The sequence below is a fragment of the Phoxinus phoxinus genome (genome assembly GCF_949152265.1).
Source record: "Phoxinus phoxinus genome assembly, chromosome: 1".
Classification (NCBI taxonomy): domain Eukaryota; kingdom Metazoa; phylum Chordata; class Actinopteri; order Cypriniformes; family Leuciscidae; genus Phoxinus; species Phoxinus phoxinus.
In genome coordinates this window covers 10,307,332-10,324,013 of record NC_136876.1, presented here as the reverse complement: position 1 = coordinate 10,324,013, position 16,682 = coordinate 10,307,332, and the positions used below count along the sequence as shown (strand labels likewise).

The following is a 16,682-nucleotide window of genomic DNA, read 5'->3' as shown; positions in this document are numbered from 1 at the left end:
CTGTCCTCTTTAATAAACTCAGTCTCTGCAGATTTCAGCTCTTCCTGATGCTTTGCTGCTCGTCTTCACTTGTAGCTGATGGGAATTTACAGCATTTATTGGGAAGTTGATGTGGGAGGAGCTTAACTGATGATGTTTTGTAGTGGGAGGAGCTTCACTGATGATGTGATTGTAGTGGGAGGAGCTTCACGGATGATGTGATTGTAGTGGGAGGAGCTTCACTGATGATGTGATTCTAGTGGGAGGAGCATCACCGATTATGTGATTGTAGTGGGAGGAGCTTCACGGATGATGTGATTGTAGTGGGAGGAGCTTCACGGATGATGTGATTGTAGTGGGAGGAGCTTCACTGATGATGTGATTCTAGTGGGAGGAGCATCACCGATTATGTGATTGTAGTGGGAGGAGCTTCACGAATGATGTGATTGTAGTGGGAGGAGCTTCACGGATGATGTGATTGTAGTGGGAGGAGCTTCACTGATGATGTGATTCTAGTGGGAGGAGCATCACCGATTATGTCATTGTAGTGGGAGGAGCTTCACGGATGATGTGATTGTAGTGGGAGGAGCTTCACTGATGATGTGATTGTAGTGGGAGGAGCTTCAGTGATGAGAGGCCCTGTCCCAAATGGCACAATAATAGGCTTGTTTGAGATGAGCAAAATCTGCGCAGAACCGATCACCGGTGATCAGCGCGAGATGCATACCGGTTAGAAATGTGTCCGAGTGCGGTCCGCCTGGCTCTGATGTCATGTTGACGTATGTCAAAAAACTCTTGCGAGCGCAAGGCGCACGTGTCGGATTCTGCAGTTGCGCGCAGTTGCTCTCGGGCCGACTGCGCTGATCAAAAGCATGATGGAAAACGACTTGCTGACGACACAGCTTAATGCTCATTGGTTTAAACAACCATGATGTAATGTTCTCTTTTAAAATGTTTGATTTTAAAACTCTGATATCATGTTTTATGTGTATAAATTATGTGTGAATATTCCCAAACTCTCTGACAGTGCGATCTCTATATGTATTATGTGATTATGTTATTTTTATTAAAAAAAATATAAAAACACATGTCTGTATTACATTTTTTTTTTTTATTGATAAACACGTATTTGGAATGGGATTAAATAACAAGTGCGTTGTGTCTTGTTCATTATATTTATTTTCATATAAAAGCAACAGAACTTAAATTACATCCAGTTTATTAGCAACACTGATCACGAGCGTGAATCCCGTGAATCCCGCGATATCCATCTTTGATCTCACAGGTGTCAGATCCACTGCAAAAAGAGAGAACTGTGCGGCCTGCCTGCGCTTTTTTCACTCCTCCCCTCACTGCAGCCGCCTACTCTCGCATACATTTCAGGCGAGGCAAGGCGCATCTCAAACAAGCCTATTATCTGTCTGCATCCTACAAGACTTTAAGTTACGCCCCACTTGAAGTTACGCCCCACTTCAAGTTACGCCCCAATTCAAGTTGCTCTCTGTTTTTTTCCCAACCTAAAGCAGCGCTGCACGGACCGGTCGGTGTGATATCAAAGTACCGCGAGAGCGATTAGAGCGAGTGTAACGGATGTGGAAGGACACACTCACAAATGGAGATCAGCTTGAATTGATCTTTTTTTTTTGGAAACAACAAGAAGAAAGACAATTTACATCGGCTGATGACAGACTGCTGACATTCATATGGACCACAGCATCGACACTTGAATCTGCTGCTACCACTAACTCGTATTATTCACATTAAACATAATGATATACAATGTGTAAAACTTAACATAATACTTATAAGTACACCAATGTAAATTTACAGAATAATTAATTGCAGACAACATCAGTAATTCTTCATTAATTGTCAAATAACATTTTTTAACAATTATAACCAAGAAGAAAGACAATTTACATATGCTGATGACAGACTGCAGACATTCATATGAACTAGAAAGATAGAAATAACACATCAACTCAACTCATAATACAAATAATCGTCAGATAGTTAAGACAGACGCAATCGTCACGAGAAATGAATTAGTGCTCGCACGTGTGACGCACACGGAAATTCAATATAACACTCTCAACAACCATGTTAAAGTGCTAAATGTATTATCTATCTGTTCACATATATGTATGAAATATTGCGTCGAAAAGATTCATAGGGATGGCTGACGCGAAACAGTCGTTCCGAAGCTTTGCGAGATCCCGAAGCGCAGATGTTTCGAAACACTGATCCGAAGCGTGATTCAAAACACCCATGTCACGTGACTATGGCCAAACGAAGCCTCGAAGTGTTCACACCGGACGCGGGAGCGGCGCGGAACGGAAAATCACGCGCGGCTCGGCGCGTGCCTGTTCACACCAGACGCGTCTTCTTCGTCGAGGTCGACAAGCGCTTCTGCTCAGTTGTTGTTTATTCAGAGCTATTTTTTACATAATGGTTAAGTAAATAACCTCATAAAATGAATACACCATGTTTCTGTAACCAAGAAGTTTGTACACATCTTTTATTAATCCGTTGTCGAGACACACACGCAGCCAGAGAGAGAATATGGTAGACAGTATAGTGTAGATATACCGTTGAAATATACATCCTCTCTTCAAATTTATTAAATCTATTTTCCTCTTCCTGTTTCCCAGTGCGAGTAATTTGACATAATCCATTTTCACTTATCAACTCCTGTCTGCATCTCTCTCTCTCGCTGTTTCCCTGTTTGTTTGTGTGTTCTCGCTGTATTTTAATTAGAAAATTGACGCGGATCACTCGCGGCTCGCGCAAAAAATAGACCAGACGCCGAAACTGGCGCTTCACGGCGCGGGCGCTCCGCGTCTGGTGTGAACGACACCATAGGTTAACATGGGCGCCGAAAGGAAGCGGCCTCCGTTCCGCGCCGCTTCCGCGTCGCTCCTGCGTGCGGTGTGAACCCGGCGTAAGTGTTTCATCAGGTGTGATCCGCCGAATCAGCGCTTGATTGACACGGTCGGGAACAGAACACACAATCGCACATCTGTATAAAAGTGAAATTAACGCATATTGACCTCGTGGGTTTTTGTGAGAGGAGTTTGATTTTGAGATAGCGGATTTTTGGTGATATAGTGACATTTATAGTGCGATTTGTTTAGTTATATTTAGGCTTACATTTAAATTTACACAACACATTGACCTAGAGACATGTAGTGACACTGACACATTAATAGATACATAGATATAAATATATATAGACAGCTAGATTAATAGATAGATAGATACATAGATAGATTAAAGATAGGGATAGAAATGTCAACATCAGACCCATCAACATCAACACCAGTAAACACAGGACAGTTTATGGGAACTTTTTGATACTCGTATCCATCAAACCCAGATGATACACAATGCTACAGCTGATGCCACAGTGGAAGTGAAAAAATACATCAACGATGCGTATTTGCCCAGAACTCATGATCCACTAACTTACTGGAAAGAGAGAGCAGTAATCTTTCCTCATTTGTATGTCATGGCTAAAAAATATCTTTGCATTCCAGCAACAAGTGTCCCTTGTGAGAGGATTTTTTCAAAGCCTGGAGAAATTATCAGTAAAAAAAGAAGTAGGCTAGTCCTTCCACAGCAGAGAAATTAATATTTTTGAATAAAAATATCTAAAAAAGTGAGACATTGTGGCTTGATTTATTTTATTAATATTCATTTTGCAGGACCAAAATAACATTATGCACAGTGAGGAGCCTATAGGTTACTAGATTCACATATTAGAAAAGTACAATAATAATAAAAAATTTGTTTTAATGGCTCGTCAAGGTTGTTTCAGATCAACACCTGCAAGTGACCACTAGGTGTCACCGTGGAGACGGGTGTCGGATTGATTCGAAGCCTCGAAACAATATGGACCATTTGGTTCAACTGTTTCATTGCTTCACGAAGCCTTGATCTGCCCATCACTAAAGATTCACTTGAAACGTATCATTTTCACAATTAATTTGTTAATGCGTCAGAGCATGAAAACCCATACATACCCACAGCATCGACACTTGAATCTGCTGCGGTACGGCAAGAGAAGAGCGACAAAATCCAAAATCTGCAGTACCATTAATAGCCACAGGAGGGGAGCCTTCTAACACCAATAAATACAGCCAAATATGAAATTCACTCTTTAAATCAAATGTTCTTTTTAACCCTGTTACATCAGCATACAGTTCTGTATGCTTTTGAATCGTTAGTTTAACACAGAACATACTAGAGTTGACTAAACTGACTCTTAGCTGTTCAAGAACCGAAATGCTTGTTTTGATAAAGCAAGCTGCAATCTGCATTAGTGCCATATACTGATAATGTATTGCAAAAAAAAAACAACTGCAATGTATTGTTTTATCAATTATTCTTCCCACGTCAACTAAAGTGTGGAGCAAGCACTAATATATCCTTTTGGAATTGGTCTTTTATTTTTATTTTTTATAAATCCCTTTAAACATCTATTGATGACTTATTGAATGCCTGATTTGCTCATGATTAAAAACGTGGACTGATATCAACAGCACTAATGAACAGCTAAATGCACCGCTGACAAACAAAACTTATGATACTTTTGAGACAAATGAACAAGCACACTGCACACTCATAACAAAATATTTTAATTGAAAGGCAAAGGCAACACAATGAGGGTTAAAGGACAAATGAGGAATTGTCACTCAAAAGCACCAGCTGCACAAAAAATAAAGAGGAAACAGTCGTAAACTGCTAGAAAACAATAAATTAGGCGAAATCTTAGCATTCTATGTAAATGTAAAATTTTCTGTCCATATTAGTCTATATTAGCCTTAACATAAATATTACAATTAAAATACACTTTAGGGTTACAATTTCTTTACATTTTAAAATAAAACAATATGTTATTTGAACAATTACACCTTCTTGAGCCATCAATGTGACAATATTTAATTTTTAATTAATTACATAGAATTCCAAGCACCACATTAGTGTTCGTCCCCACAGTCATGACATAGCTACAGGAACCTGACATCTTTTTAAAAGTCCTTTTTGATTGTAATAACCAATTATTTAACTATGAATCCTTTCTCAGAGAGAAGGCATTCCCGATAATGTTCAAAGAATATAACTCAGTTTTCAGATCTATATCTAATGGCATATTAGAATTAATGAAAAGTTATATAAAACAAAACAAAGTTCCTGGCTTTCATTTTACTCTTGATATTATGAGCAGTATTATAATAAGCATATCAGAAAAATGCTTTCTAAATTGAAAGAAAATAACACCTCGTGGGACATTTTTCTGGGATTCTCATTTTACTGACATTAATTGGCTTGTTCCTTTTAGATTTTGTATCACGAACAAAGTTAGAGAATCATTGAAAATGTGGTGATGTGCAAATGTATGAGAAAATTAAACAGTTTTTTGAACTTTGATGCATGCAAACTTGGAGACTCCAAAACAATTTTAGGAAACTTTAAAATAGCATAATAGGGGCACTTTAATAGTAAAAGAGATGATGTTGTTACTAGCGGTCCAGCTGTGTTGTCTTAATGACACTGAATTTTTGTTATTAGAATTCATAAATACACCCACATAGCATGCTTGTCCCGAATGTGTCCAAGCTGGAACTGCTGTCTTCCTGTCAGCAATGGCATGCATCAACCAGAACTGGGCCATGTGTGGCAATGATAGCACAGCATTGATCACAGCAACCATGAGGGCCAATTGTTGGTGTGAGGAGTGTGGCCCAGTTGGTTATTTTCTTGATGTACTCTGCCCAATCACATCTTTAAATCCCCCTTTGGGCTTTGAGCGAGCGTGCAGTGTCAGTGTGTATGTCAAAAAAATAATCTGAGAGATATAGAAACTAGCAGAGAAAGTGTGAAAAATAGATACAGGCCCTTCAAGTAGATGCTGTAAAATGTGTCAAATATGTTTTCTGCAGCAGCAGGACCTTCTTCAGCTGCAGTGATGATGAGGATAGTGAGGAGGATCAGGAGAGAGAGAGAGATGAGAAAGTGTAGAGTCCACGGTAAGCAGAACTACTTTCAAAACACTTAGGCTGAGTGTAGGAACCCATTAACATTATTTCCACATCTGCATGGTTAACGATTACAGCAATTTACTAGAAGTTTAATAAGACTCGTTTGTATCCATGTTTTCCACCAAAATTAAAGTTCTGAACTGTACTTATCTCTTTCAAGTATAGAAATTAGTTCAAAACTAATTATGAAAGTTTCCTTAATTTTTCAGTGCATTTGTTTTGCAATCTATGGCTATTAGGCTACTGTCATGAGATTAATATTTGAACTATTATCATGTAGTAGTGTAATGTAGACAGACAAAAGGGGTTTGATTTTTCACTTTAATTTGCACTTAATATGGGTTGGAGCTTTTAATTTTGATCTCAAACTGCACCAGATTGATGAATTTAACGTTAAAATGCACACAATTTGCTTAGGGGGGCATGACCCCAATTTTTTTTGTCCCAGTCCAGCCCTGAAACCAGGATTGTGACCTTGATCCAATTAAGTGCACTTTAATGCAGTGGACTGAACTACATATTGATCCCCAGAGAATATGAAAAGGTCAAAGGTGAGTGCAACATGGGTGAGCTGAGCACAACCTTAGTGGCTGAAGTCAAACATTGAAACCATGTACTCATATCAATTTCTAATATACATGTATAGTCAATTAAAACTGCACTGAGAAATTCATTGAATGACTACATTGTTCTTATATTGTCCATTTATTGCTTTTTGGTTCGTTACAGTAAAATACTATTTGTCTAGAACTAAATTTTTTCATAAAATAAAAGTTGATTACCATGGTTGGAAAGTATAAGACACAAAAAGCGGTGTTGCAGTCTAAAGTCCAACTTAAGAACTCAAATGCCTCTGCCCAAATAAGGATTTGAAGTCACAGGACAAATATAAACTCATGAACACTGAAAATAAACATCACAGATGAGGAAAAAAGGCAACAAAAGAACTGATAATACACAAGCAGTTTTATTTTAAGTCACACATCCTACAGCCAGTACTGAATCAAATCAGGGACAGGGAGACGTGTAGGTGGTCTCAAACGAATCACCTGTAAAAGGAACATGAAATTAACTGGATCATGTTCAATGGTGAATTCAGCCAGAGCAATGAATGATTAAGATGAAAGCATACTTGTCTGATAGTAGTCATAAACGTTGATGACCGCTGGCTTGATATTTTTTACTGTAAGAACCTGTTTCAGCTGCAGAGTGTAACTCATGGGGAACCAGTGTTGCCAGACGTACGATATTTATCGTATTTGTACAATAATTTTGACCTCTGTACGATCAATAATGATGTGTACCCATAGTGTACGCTAGTTTCAGAATTAGATAGAGCGAGCAAGAGCGCGCATGTGTAGCGCGCGCACATCAGAGAAAGGGAGCAAAGACCTTGCGTGTGTGTGCTAGTGTGCGTGTGTGCCTCACGAAGCGCATGTAAGGACCCAACCAATCGAATTATTCAGAAAGTCTAGTTTATTGCAAAGGTTTTAAGGTTAACTGTTGTTTTATGAATTGCAACACTTGCTGCAACCTGTCAAACCTAAGCCCATTTCCAATACTTTTTAACCTAAATTAATTTGTTAAAGACTACTTCTTTTTTTTACTAAAATTGACTAAAACCGTTTTGTGTTTTCGTCGACTAAAACTATCAAGTTTATAAGTGACTAAATGTGACTGAAACTAAAATTTTCGTCAAAAAGACTAAGACTAAGACTAAGACTAAAACTAAAAGGGCTGCCAAAAACAACACTGTTGAGAACCTGGAGAAAGGATGAACAATAGCACATACCACAATCGAGATGGCAGCTAGTAATATACCCAGTGTACACAGTCTTACCTCTTTCAGATATATTAGGACATGATCATCTTCAACATCAACCCGCTCCACTAGCGGGACAAACGATTGGGATGGAGATCCAAGCTGAGGAAAAGACCATAATTTACAGACAATCACATCTGAAGGATCTTCAAGCATCTTGGAACTTTCTAAATCTTGAACCTACGAACCAGTGACGTATCTGCTGTGAAGCCTGACAGAAGCTTAATGTCAACTAGAACCATGTTAGTGCTTGCTTTTACACCATCGTATCTGAATGAAGGTGATGGGGAATAGAGGTTTAGGTCAACAGAATCAAGAATGCAGCATCCTTTTGAAAGTCAAACAAGAGATGTTTCAGGACACAAAGCCAAAGCTATTCTTACTTCACTGTGAAGTTCAACATAAGATTAGACCCAAGCGGTCTGCAGTCTCCAGTCACCTTCGCTTCAACAATCAGTGTCCTGGAGACTTTAACGGGTGTTGGGATGTTGTAGAAACACGCCACCTACGGTATGAGCACCGGGCAGACAAGACTAATCAGATTTGGATGTGCACAAAAGAAACAGAAATAGAGAGGGTTAAGATACGGACCTGCACAGACACACAAGTGGATCCTGATGCTTTAACACTATATTTGCCAGGAACATTCTTCAGCAGCTTCTCCTGATACAGCAGCTTGTTGTCCCGATTCACATCGAAGCTATAAGAGTCTCCTCCCACTACTGAGGACTGTACAGTAACAGTGCTGGAGCCATCCAAGCTGAACACTTGAGCAGCGTACACAGACAGAGCCTGAAGAGCCACCACTGTATCCTAAAAACAAGCACCAGATTAAAAATCTCCTCATAAATGATTGCACTCATGTTTGGTAGTCAGAGGCACCTGGGTGGAGGAGAAGCCTCCATAGGGATTCTGCTGGGCCATGAGCCAGTTGACAATGCGGTTAGCATAACCCAGATTAGCCGTCATGAGAGGCTGAACAGCGAGAACCGCTAGCAGCACGTAAGAGCTGATCTCCACTGCCAGAGTATCACCAGATGTCGTCTGAGACCAATGGAGCTTAGTGCCTTAGGATGAGATGGGAGGAAGTTGATTACAAAGAACTTGATGAACAAACAAGAGGCTGGTAAATCTTACCTTCAGAAATGGCAACTTTGTTCAAGGTTGTTAGAAGCTGTGATCGAGTGGTGGTCTCTCCAGCCAGACTGAAGGTGTAGGTCAGCAGAGCCGTGGCATAAGTGCATAAATATAATATAAGTGCATAAATATAACTGCATAAATATTCGGAGCAAGAATGATCATATTCTGCTCTCCACAGCCAGATGGCATCCGTAATAACCCATCTAGATTCTTCAGTGCACGTCCCATTATGTCCCCTACAAGGATGTAAAGCATAAAACCCACATCAGAAACAGTTATTCTGCCAAACATTTGTCAGTTTCTACTCCATGAAATGCTTTACCAAGGACTGAAACTGAGCATCTAGCTGATCCTTGAACCACATTTGTCGGAAACGTCAGAGTCACATCTTCAGAAAGAACTTTTCCTGCAGACGAAAAGAATGGATCAGCATTGAGTGCTAAGCTAATGTTTGGCTATACAGGGAGAAGGTTTTTGGGAATCATTGAGTGCAAACATACCCTTTGGACACAGTAACCAACTCTGGGTGTTTGTCCTTTCAACTCCTTCAGGCTATAAACGCAAAACACAACATCAGTAAAGCCGCATGAGATCCATGATCAAACTCCAGAAGGCTGGTAACACTTACCAGGACAAGTAGACTTCGAGTGACTACGTCAATGCGTCCTCTTGTCGGCACGGTCACAACCTCAGTGCCACATCGAGTCTGGGATGGTTCAGCTGAAGCATTGACAGTCACATTGACAGCTCCTGCAGTGAAAGACAGGAAGTGAGCAACACAACAAACTTTAAATTTGGTAACAGACGTCCAAAACTGACCAAGAACAGACACTGAGAGAACCCAACTGAAGGTCTTCCTCCCATTGCCACAAATACAGGATGAATACGGATCAGTATATGGTTTAAGAGTGAAGTTCATGGATGAAGCTGGAGTTACTTTAACCTGCCAATGAAACAAAGCACATGGAGAAAAGACACATGACCTTCTCTATACAGATCCATTACAGTATATAAAGAAACCATGACAGACCATGATGCACTTGGATAGATAGCTGAAGACAGTGGCCTTCAGATCAAAAGACTCCCCACGGGCGATGGAGTACGGCAGGGAGAGCTCCAGGAAGAAGGGCTGGAAGACCGTCAGCAGAGCAGGATGAGCAAGACCAAAACCTTTGGAAGACAGGCAGAATGCCTCAGTCTCCCATGTGGTGATGGTGTCAGGAACAGTGAGGGGAAGTCGAGTGGATCCAGTCGCTCTGAAGAAAAAAAGGACACAACTATATAAACAGGGGGGACAGGAGAAGTAAAAACTGTGGGAAAGTAGCTTTAGATGTTACAAAAGGTTTTACAAACCCCACTTGAGCAAGCTGCCAGATCCAGGTTTCTGGAAAATAAGTCCTGATGGTCACGTCAAAAGAGGAAGCGTCACCTCCAGCACTTTCTGCTACTGGAGGAGCCATTCCAGCCATAGCCATGGCTCCAGGATAACGATAATACATTACTGAAAGAGAACAGCCATTTTAAGTTTCCAAATGCAGTTTCAGGTCACAGAAGCTACAAACTATAATAAAACTAAGGAATCTATGAAGTCATGTGGCAATATGAGCACAAGAAACAAACTGACATACCATCATGGAAGTTACGATAATAATTCAGGCCTCTGTACATGACACACTGAGGTACTCTGATAGGCAAATTTGTGGCAACCTTCATCCCCATGCTCTGTCAGAGCAAGAGAAAAACATTTGAAGATTAAGGTGAATTTATTAAACCGGATAATGAACAGTTTTATACCTTGAATGTTTCGAAGGCTTGGTCTGTAGGAACAGCCCGACGGGGTCGAACATTTATGCACTCCTGTTCATCCTCAACTTCAAATGGATAATCAGATAGTGAGCGCACTGGGAGCAAGTTGAACACCTGAGAACATAGAGAGAAAGTTGTCTTCTAGTATTAAGTCACGCACGTGGGTCTTCAAAAGTCAAAGTCATAATGTTATCACATTTAAAAAAAAAAAAGGACAAATGTCCTCAATTTGGTTAAATTAGTTAAATGGCATGACATGGTTTTCCCTGTCTTTGATCTGCAGTAAACTGAATATTTTAGTGTAGCACACATCGGATTAGAATCCCAATTCAGTTTAGGTCTAAAAAGGTGTAGCATCTGGACCAAATCAGGCACATAATTCTCCATATTTAATGAATAATCCAGCAAACTCTGCCAACAAAGGTCTATGAAACTTCCCCCAAAACTAACATCCCAAATGAAGCGAACAGTTACAGGACACATTAAGCCTTTACATTGGGTGTTTAGAAAATCTTCAAGATTCTTAAACCAATGCGTCAATCAAGTTACATATTCAACGACCTGCTAGAACAAATGGTCAAAAATAAATTTCCTCCAAATTAGCTCACACAACTCCAGAGGGTGTGACATCTTCACACACTTTAAAAAACAAGATAACGTCTTAGAAATCCAATAAAGTCTGAGAAATCCTGATGTGAAGATGCTGAACTAGAAGTGTAAGGACCCCCAAGCTTGTGCCAGGCTGTGGCCTTGTCTTTCCAGTCACCAAAGATTGATTCCCACTGGTTCTCTCATCAAGACATCAGCAAAGATCAACTGGAGCCTCAACAAATTGCATCAGGACAGTTTTAATCAAATGAGCGAGGCATGCAAGTATCAAACTTAAGTCTCATTTGATACATTAAGAAACCTTACCCCTTTAAAGGGCGTGTTAGAACTAAACTGATTGTTTGCTCAAGGCTTTTGATCTGCTGAATTTCAAACAATGCTACAACTTGCATGCATATGCATGTGTATGTTAAGAGTAGTTTAAGTTTAGTCTAGTTAAATTCTTGTTCATGTCACATGAAGTTGTCCATGTTTCATGCTCATATACTGGAGTCCCTAATCATGCAGATTTTGACTACTTGCTCTTTAGTACTGTACAGTAGGAGACATTTCCCATACCCCAGAAATGTACATTTCTCAGAATTAAACTGAGTGTTCATGGGACAAACAGGTTTATTGATTGTAATATTAAATTTCTCCACATTAAAGTTAAATTCTATTAACTGATCAAAATATTTATAATTGATAACAAGTAGTGATTTATTAATATTTATTTTAAGCCGATACCATTTCCGCACTCAAACGTCTTCCTGGCTCCATGATCCGGATGCTCTGATCTACAGCACTGATGCCACACAGATATCCTGCTTGAGCAGAGACAGTCAGAACGCTTTCCTCCGCAGGAACTGCCGTAGCAGGAGAGAACTGTAGAGACACCTGGGACAAGAATTGACAGGCTATAGGATACATCACCATTCCTCACTTAAAGACAGAAGATGCCAGTGCACATCATACCTTGTTTTGGAAACATGATTCTGTCTCAAATGATGCACTACCAACAACAACATTCTCACTGGGCAGAACACAGTAGACCAGAATCTGCACTGCTGGAGCCATATCGACACTGACAGACAGCTGGAACGAAACAGAGCCACTTGTGACGGTATTAGAAGCCCTTGCTGTGACTGTCTGAATTCCATGGAGAACGATCAATCCTCTGGACATGACCTGACAAGACAAATGGATGCATAAAAGGTGCTGAACAAACGGAAAAAAGCTACTAAATTGATGTCCACTAACCATATAGATGATTTCAGTGCTGTAGTCACCAGCCTCTCCAACAAAAGAATACTTGAGTGGAGCTCAAGCTTCACTATAGTCAGTTCACTAAATGATGGGTTGTCAGGAGAAGCAGTTTGGAGAAGCTGAACAACCCTTGTATCTGTAGTGAAGTATGGCGATTTGTAACCATAAACAACCTCTGGAGTCGCACTTGCCTGGGGAACAACGAATTGAATCAGTTTCATGTGAGAGATTGGGAGAAGTCCATTTCACAAAAAAGGAATGCAATAAAAAAAGTGAACAGCCAACAAACTTTAAAGCAAGTGCCATTGGTTTGGATCAGCCAATCTCACCTGTTCCCACCTCATTGACATTCACATTTACAAGAAAAGTATCTTGCATATTATTTTCAAATTTGGTGTTGAAAAACACTGATGTATCGACGGTAAGGGAGGCACAGCCGGTGGCATTCATCTGGTAGCAGAACAGAGTCACATTTAAGTCAAGCACAAGCAGAAGAAAAACTCCACTGTAAGGCAGGATTCAAACCTTTGCAGTTTTATTCAGGCAACGACGGGTCAAATCAGGAACCACAACATATGGAAACGGCTCACGGCACACTTCCACCAATGCTTGACCAAGCACAGGTTGGCCATATGTGTATCGGAGAAACATCACAAAGGAACAAGATCAAGAACAGACCAACTTCAAGACAAGAAAATACATCTTTACTTACTTGGCACAAGCCTCAACTTTCAGTCCCACATCTGCAACACTGTACGTCTGTGGTGTGTTTACGGTCACATCAAACTTGGGCAAAACTAAACCAGAAACCAAATGACTTGAATCAAGACCTCAGATCGGTCACTGAACTGCTGCACAGTTTATACACAATGACTTACCATATTTATTCACCTCAAAAACCTGGGAGATTGTTCGGTCTCCAATAAAAGCCTTTAGTGAGTACATCCCTATCTGAGCCTCTGGGTTTAACTCGTGAGAAAGCTGCAATATCCACCCCGTTGAGGAAACATTTGTCCACTGACCAATCCGGTTATTATGATTATCCTAATAAAACAATGAACAGCTCAGAGGAAAAACAGCAAACAAAGCAAAAGTACAAAAAGCTGCATTGACACCCATTCAAAAGACTTGCACTGGAGCACACTCACCTCTACCACCACCAGATTGTACTGCGAGACAAAGGAAGGAATTAAACATTTAAAAAACAAACTCACTGATCACTGAAAGTGCAAAATAGTGCACATAAAAATAACCTGCATTAAATGCGTTTATGGCCAGAAAACTCAATATGGTGAAACATCTGGTCTTACCATCTGATCAAAAGGCACAAATCTGGCATCCATAGTGACAACTTTAAAAAATTTACTGCAAAAAAAAAATCATTAAACTCACGTTAATGCACTTGAAGATTATCAAAACTTGTGTCGTATTGGACTTTCTACACCTCTAATATTAAACCAAGGGACATTCACAGCTCACCAGTTTGTCCTGGATTGTAGATGGGTTTGTCTGTTTGGATGAAGGTCAAAGGAAGGTAACGTCTGAACATGACTTTCCTCTCTTCAGTCGCTCTGAAGACCTTCCCTTGAACTTCTACCTTCAGCTTCTGCACAGATTCTCTATCTACTCGAGGAGCCTGTGGAGAAACTCAGTTAACAAACCAGACAAAAAAGAAAAAGAGGCACATGCGTCTCATGACAGACCTGGAAGCTAAAGCAGCGGTGAAACGACGTTGAAGAAACTTGCTGCACAAGTTGAGTTGTCCTGTTTGTCATCAAGCAGAGAAACTGTCATTGTGAGACTCTCTTGGGGCTTCAGAAGAGTTATGCATAATTTGGCATCAGATCCAGACTCAATCACTGCAGGGAACGTCACCATGAATAACCTGTGGAAAAAAATACAGAAACCACAGGACATCTAGTTTATCACTGGATAGCAACAAATGAAGAGTAGTGATCTTTTACAATGACGTTGAAAGAAAGTTTCAATCGGTTCACATTGACAGTTTTCACCATCTACAAAGTTTAGTTAATAACAACATAAAACAGACAACAGAATGCTTGATCACTTCAAATCACATTTAACAGTACTTACGGCCCTGGTTTCTGTCCATCAACAGCAAAGAGAAAAAGGGCTAAAAGGAGCCCTTTCCAAACACTAGTCTCCCTCACAGCCATGAGGAAAAATCATCCAAGACCAAACCTAAATCAAGTCTCTTTCACAATTCTTAGAGCGCTTCTCTTACGTTACCACTGTTTATTGCTGCTGCTTCTCTCAATCCTCTGTGCTGAACGCAGGGATATTTAAACACTTTTAATTGTCAGGGAATGCTCACTTTATTTTGCTCATTTAATTGATTAACCACCACCTGGAATTAATTGAGTTAATTGAGTTCTATCTGGTATTGATTTAAAACACATCTAAATACTGCCATTGACACATGTAGGCCCAGTTTCACAGATGGTGCTTAGATTAAGCCAGGATTAGGCATTTGTTCAATTAGGGCATTTAAGTAGCTTTTATAAATCGCCACCTTGGCATTATAAGGTACTATCTGCATTCCGACTGGTTTTGAGATATTGAGCTTTAAAGTTTTTGCATTCCATTCGACTGTGTAGAAAGAACCTTTTTATTTTCTAAATAAAAAGTTCTAAAATGTACACAACTTAAAAAACAACATCACATAATGTAAATAGGTTGTCACAGAATAAGAATATGCGAATAACTCAATTTTGACAAAAATGTCAGATAGAACCTTATAATTCCAAGGGGACGAAATGTCCCTTTAAGGGAAAAAAAAAAAATACTGGTGTGCATCTTGAGACAAAACAATGGCAATGACATATTTTAAGATAACGTCAGTGGAAGTTGCTTTCAGTTAATACAGATCAAACATGCATTTTAGTCTGGGACTAGTTTAAGCCTTCTCTGTGAAACTGGGGGAATATGTTCTCAAACGTTTAATGAAAGTCTATTCATTTAATCTTATTAAAGAACTCAAATTGCTCCACCCTCAAGGCTTTTCCATTGCCTGACGAAAAAGTGCTAAATCAACCTTTTTCCCCCAAAGCTTTTCAATATCACTGCCATCATCAGTGCACATGAGTGAGAAAGCTGTCAAGCAGTAAACACCCTCTATGGTGTATCGTCTTCAATGGAATTAATTCCATTGACTTCAGCCAATAAAATTTAAATCTATGTGTCATGTGCTTGACATTTTTGTCAACATTGGAATGTATTCATTCCTTTAAATATATTTTCAGAATAATCTGTAAACCCAAATTACAGATAATTCATTACACACCTAATTCATTCTAAAAGTTAAAGAACTGACTGTAATCGATGGAGTTGTTTATCAGGGGCCTGTACCATGAAGGTAGCTGAACAAACTCGGGGTTACAGGATTAGTTTTGAGTTGACAAAACCAAACCGATGCAATCAGGCTTTATTGGTACCATGACGCAGCTCATCAACTTTCTCTGTCAACTCAGGCTTTGATCTTAAGTTATGATTAATCCACGAGCGCGTGCACATACCAAAGTGACGTTGGCACCGAACAACCAATCGCGTTCGATATGGAGAGAGCGAGAGCGATATATTTTTTCCGCGGAGGAGCAAGAGATAATCATTCAGAATTACGATTAATTTAAATATGTATTACAAGCTCGAAAAAATACGGTCTCTGCTGCCAAAGCAAGAGAAGACTGTTGGAGAAAGATTGCTGATTGTGTTAATGTGTAAGCTAAACGTCTATATTCATGTAAAATTATGTATAGGCTATGAATGTATGTGTGTGTGAAATATTGCCTATATTTTTTATAATATATTATAAAAACTGTAATAATAATAATATAATATAAAAACTGCGCATGTATATAGGCTACTAATAAAGATTAATATTAATTTATTTTTAGATGCAACTCCAAACGTTCTTGGCAGCAGATAAAGACAAAATATTAAAATATAATTCAAAGTAGTAAGTATTTACACACAACCTTTTATTATTTTTGTAAACATTTGATCACAAACACTTGTTTGAG

The 16,682-nt window shown here is 39.5% G+C and overlaps 1 protein-coding gene across 2 annotated transcripts; it reads right to left on the bottom strand.

Annotated features, from left to right (window-relative positions):
* Positions 1-6,965: 6,965 nt before the first annotated feature.
* LOC307000555 (alpha-2-macroglobulin-like) lies at positions 6,966-14,953 on the bottom strand. 2 transcript variants are annotated; one of them, XM_079616197.1, is made up of 27 exons: positions 14,737-14,953; positions 14,346-14,527; positions 14,122-14,278; positions 13,953-14,007; positions 13,791-13,811; positions 13,521-13,686; positions 13,355-13,439; positions 13,168-13,250; positions 12,972-13,092; positions 12,637-12,833; positions 12,352-12,564; positions 12,124-12,273; positions 10,777-10,902; positions 10,611-10,704; positions 10,336-10,483; positions 10,013-10,238; positions 9,802-9,925; positions 9,611-9,732; positions 9,483-9,534; positions 9,305-9,388; positions 8,980-9,218; positions 8,725-8,909; positions 8,434-8,655; positions 8,226-8,347; positions 8,031-8,112; positions 7,861-7,944; positions 6,966-7,069 (listed from the first exon to the last, which is right to left on the bottom strand). In XM_079616197.1, exons 10-21 carry the CDS (start codon positions 12,637-12,639, stop codon positions 9,061-9,063), a joined length of 1,500 nt encoding a protein of 499 aa, XP_079472323.1. In that variant the 5' UTR covers positions 12,640-12,833; positions 12,972-13,092; positions 13,168-13,250; positions 13,355-13,439; positions 13,521-13,686; positions 13,791-13,811; positions 13,953-14,007; positions 14,122-14,278; positions 14,346-14,527; positions 14,737-14,953; the 3' UTR covers positions 6,966-7,069; positions 7,861-7,944; positions 8,031-8,112; positions 8,226-8,347; positions 8,434-8,655; positions 8,725-8,909; positions 8,980-9,060. The 2 variants fall into 2 exon arrangements, with proteins under 2 accessions (XP_079472323.1, XP_079472324.1); XM_079616198.1 differs by having other exon boundaries at positions 13,168-13,439; positions 14,737-14,918.
* Positions 14,954-16,682: the final 1,729 nt, after the last annotated feature.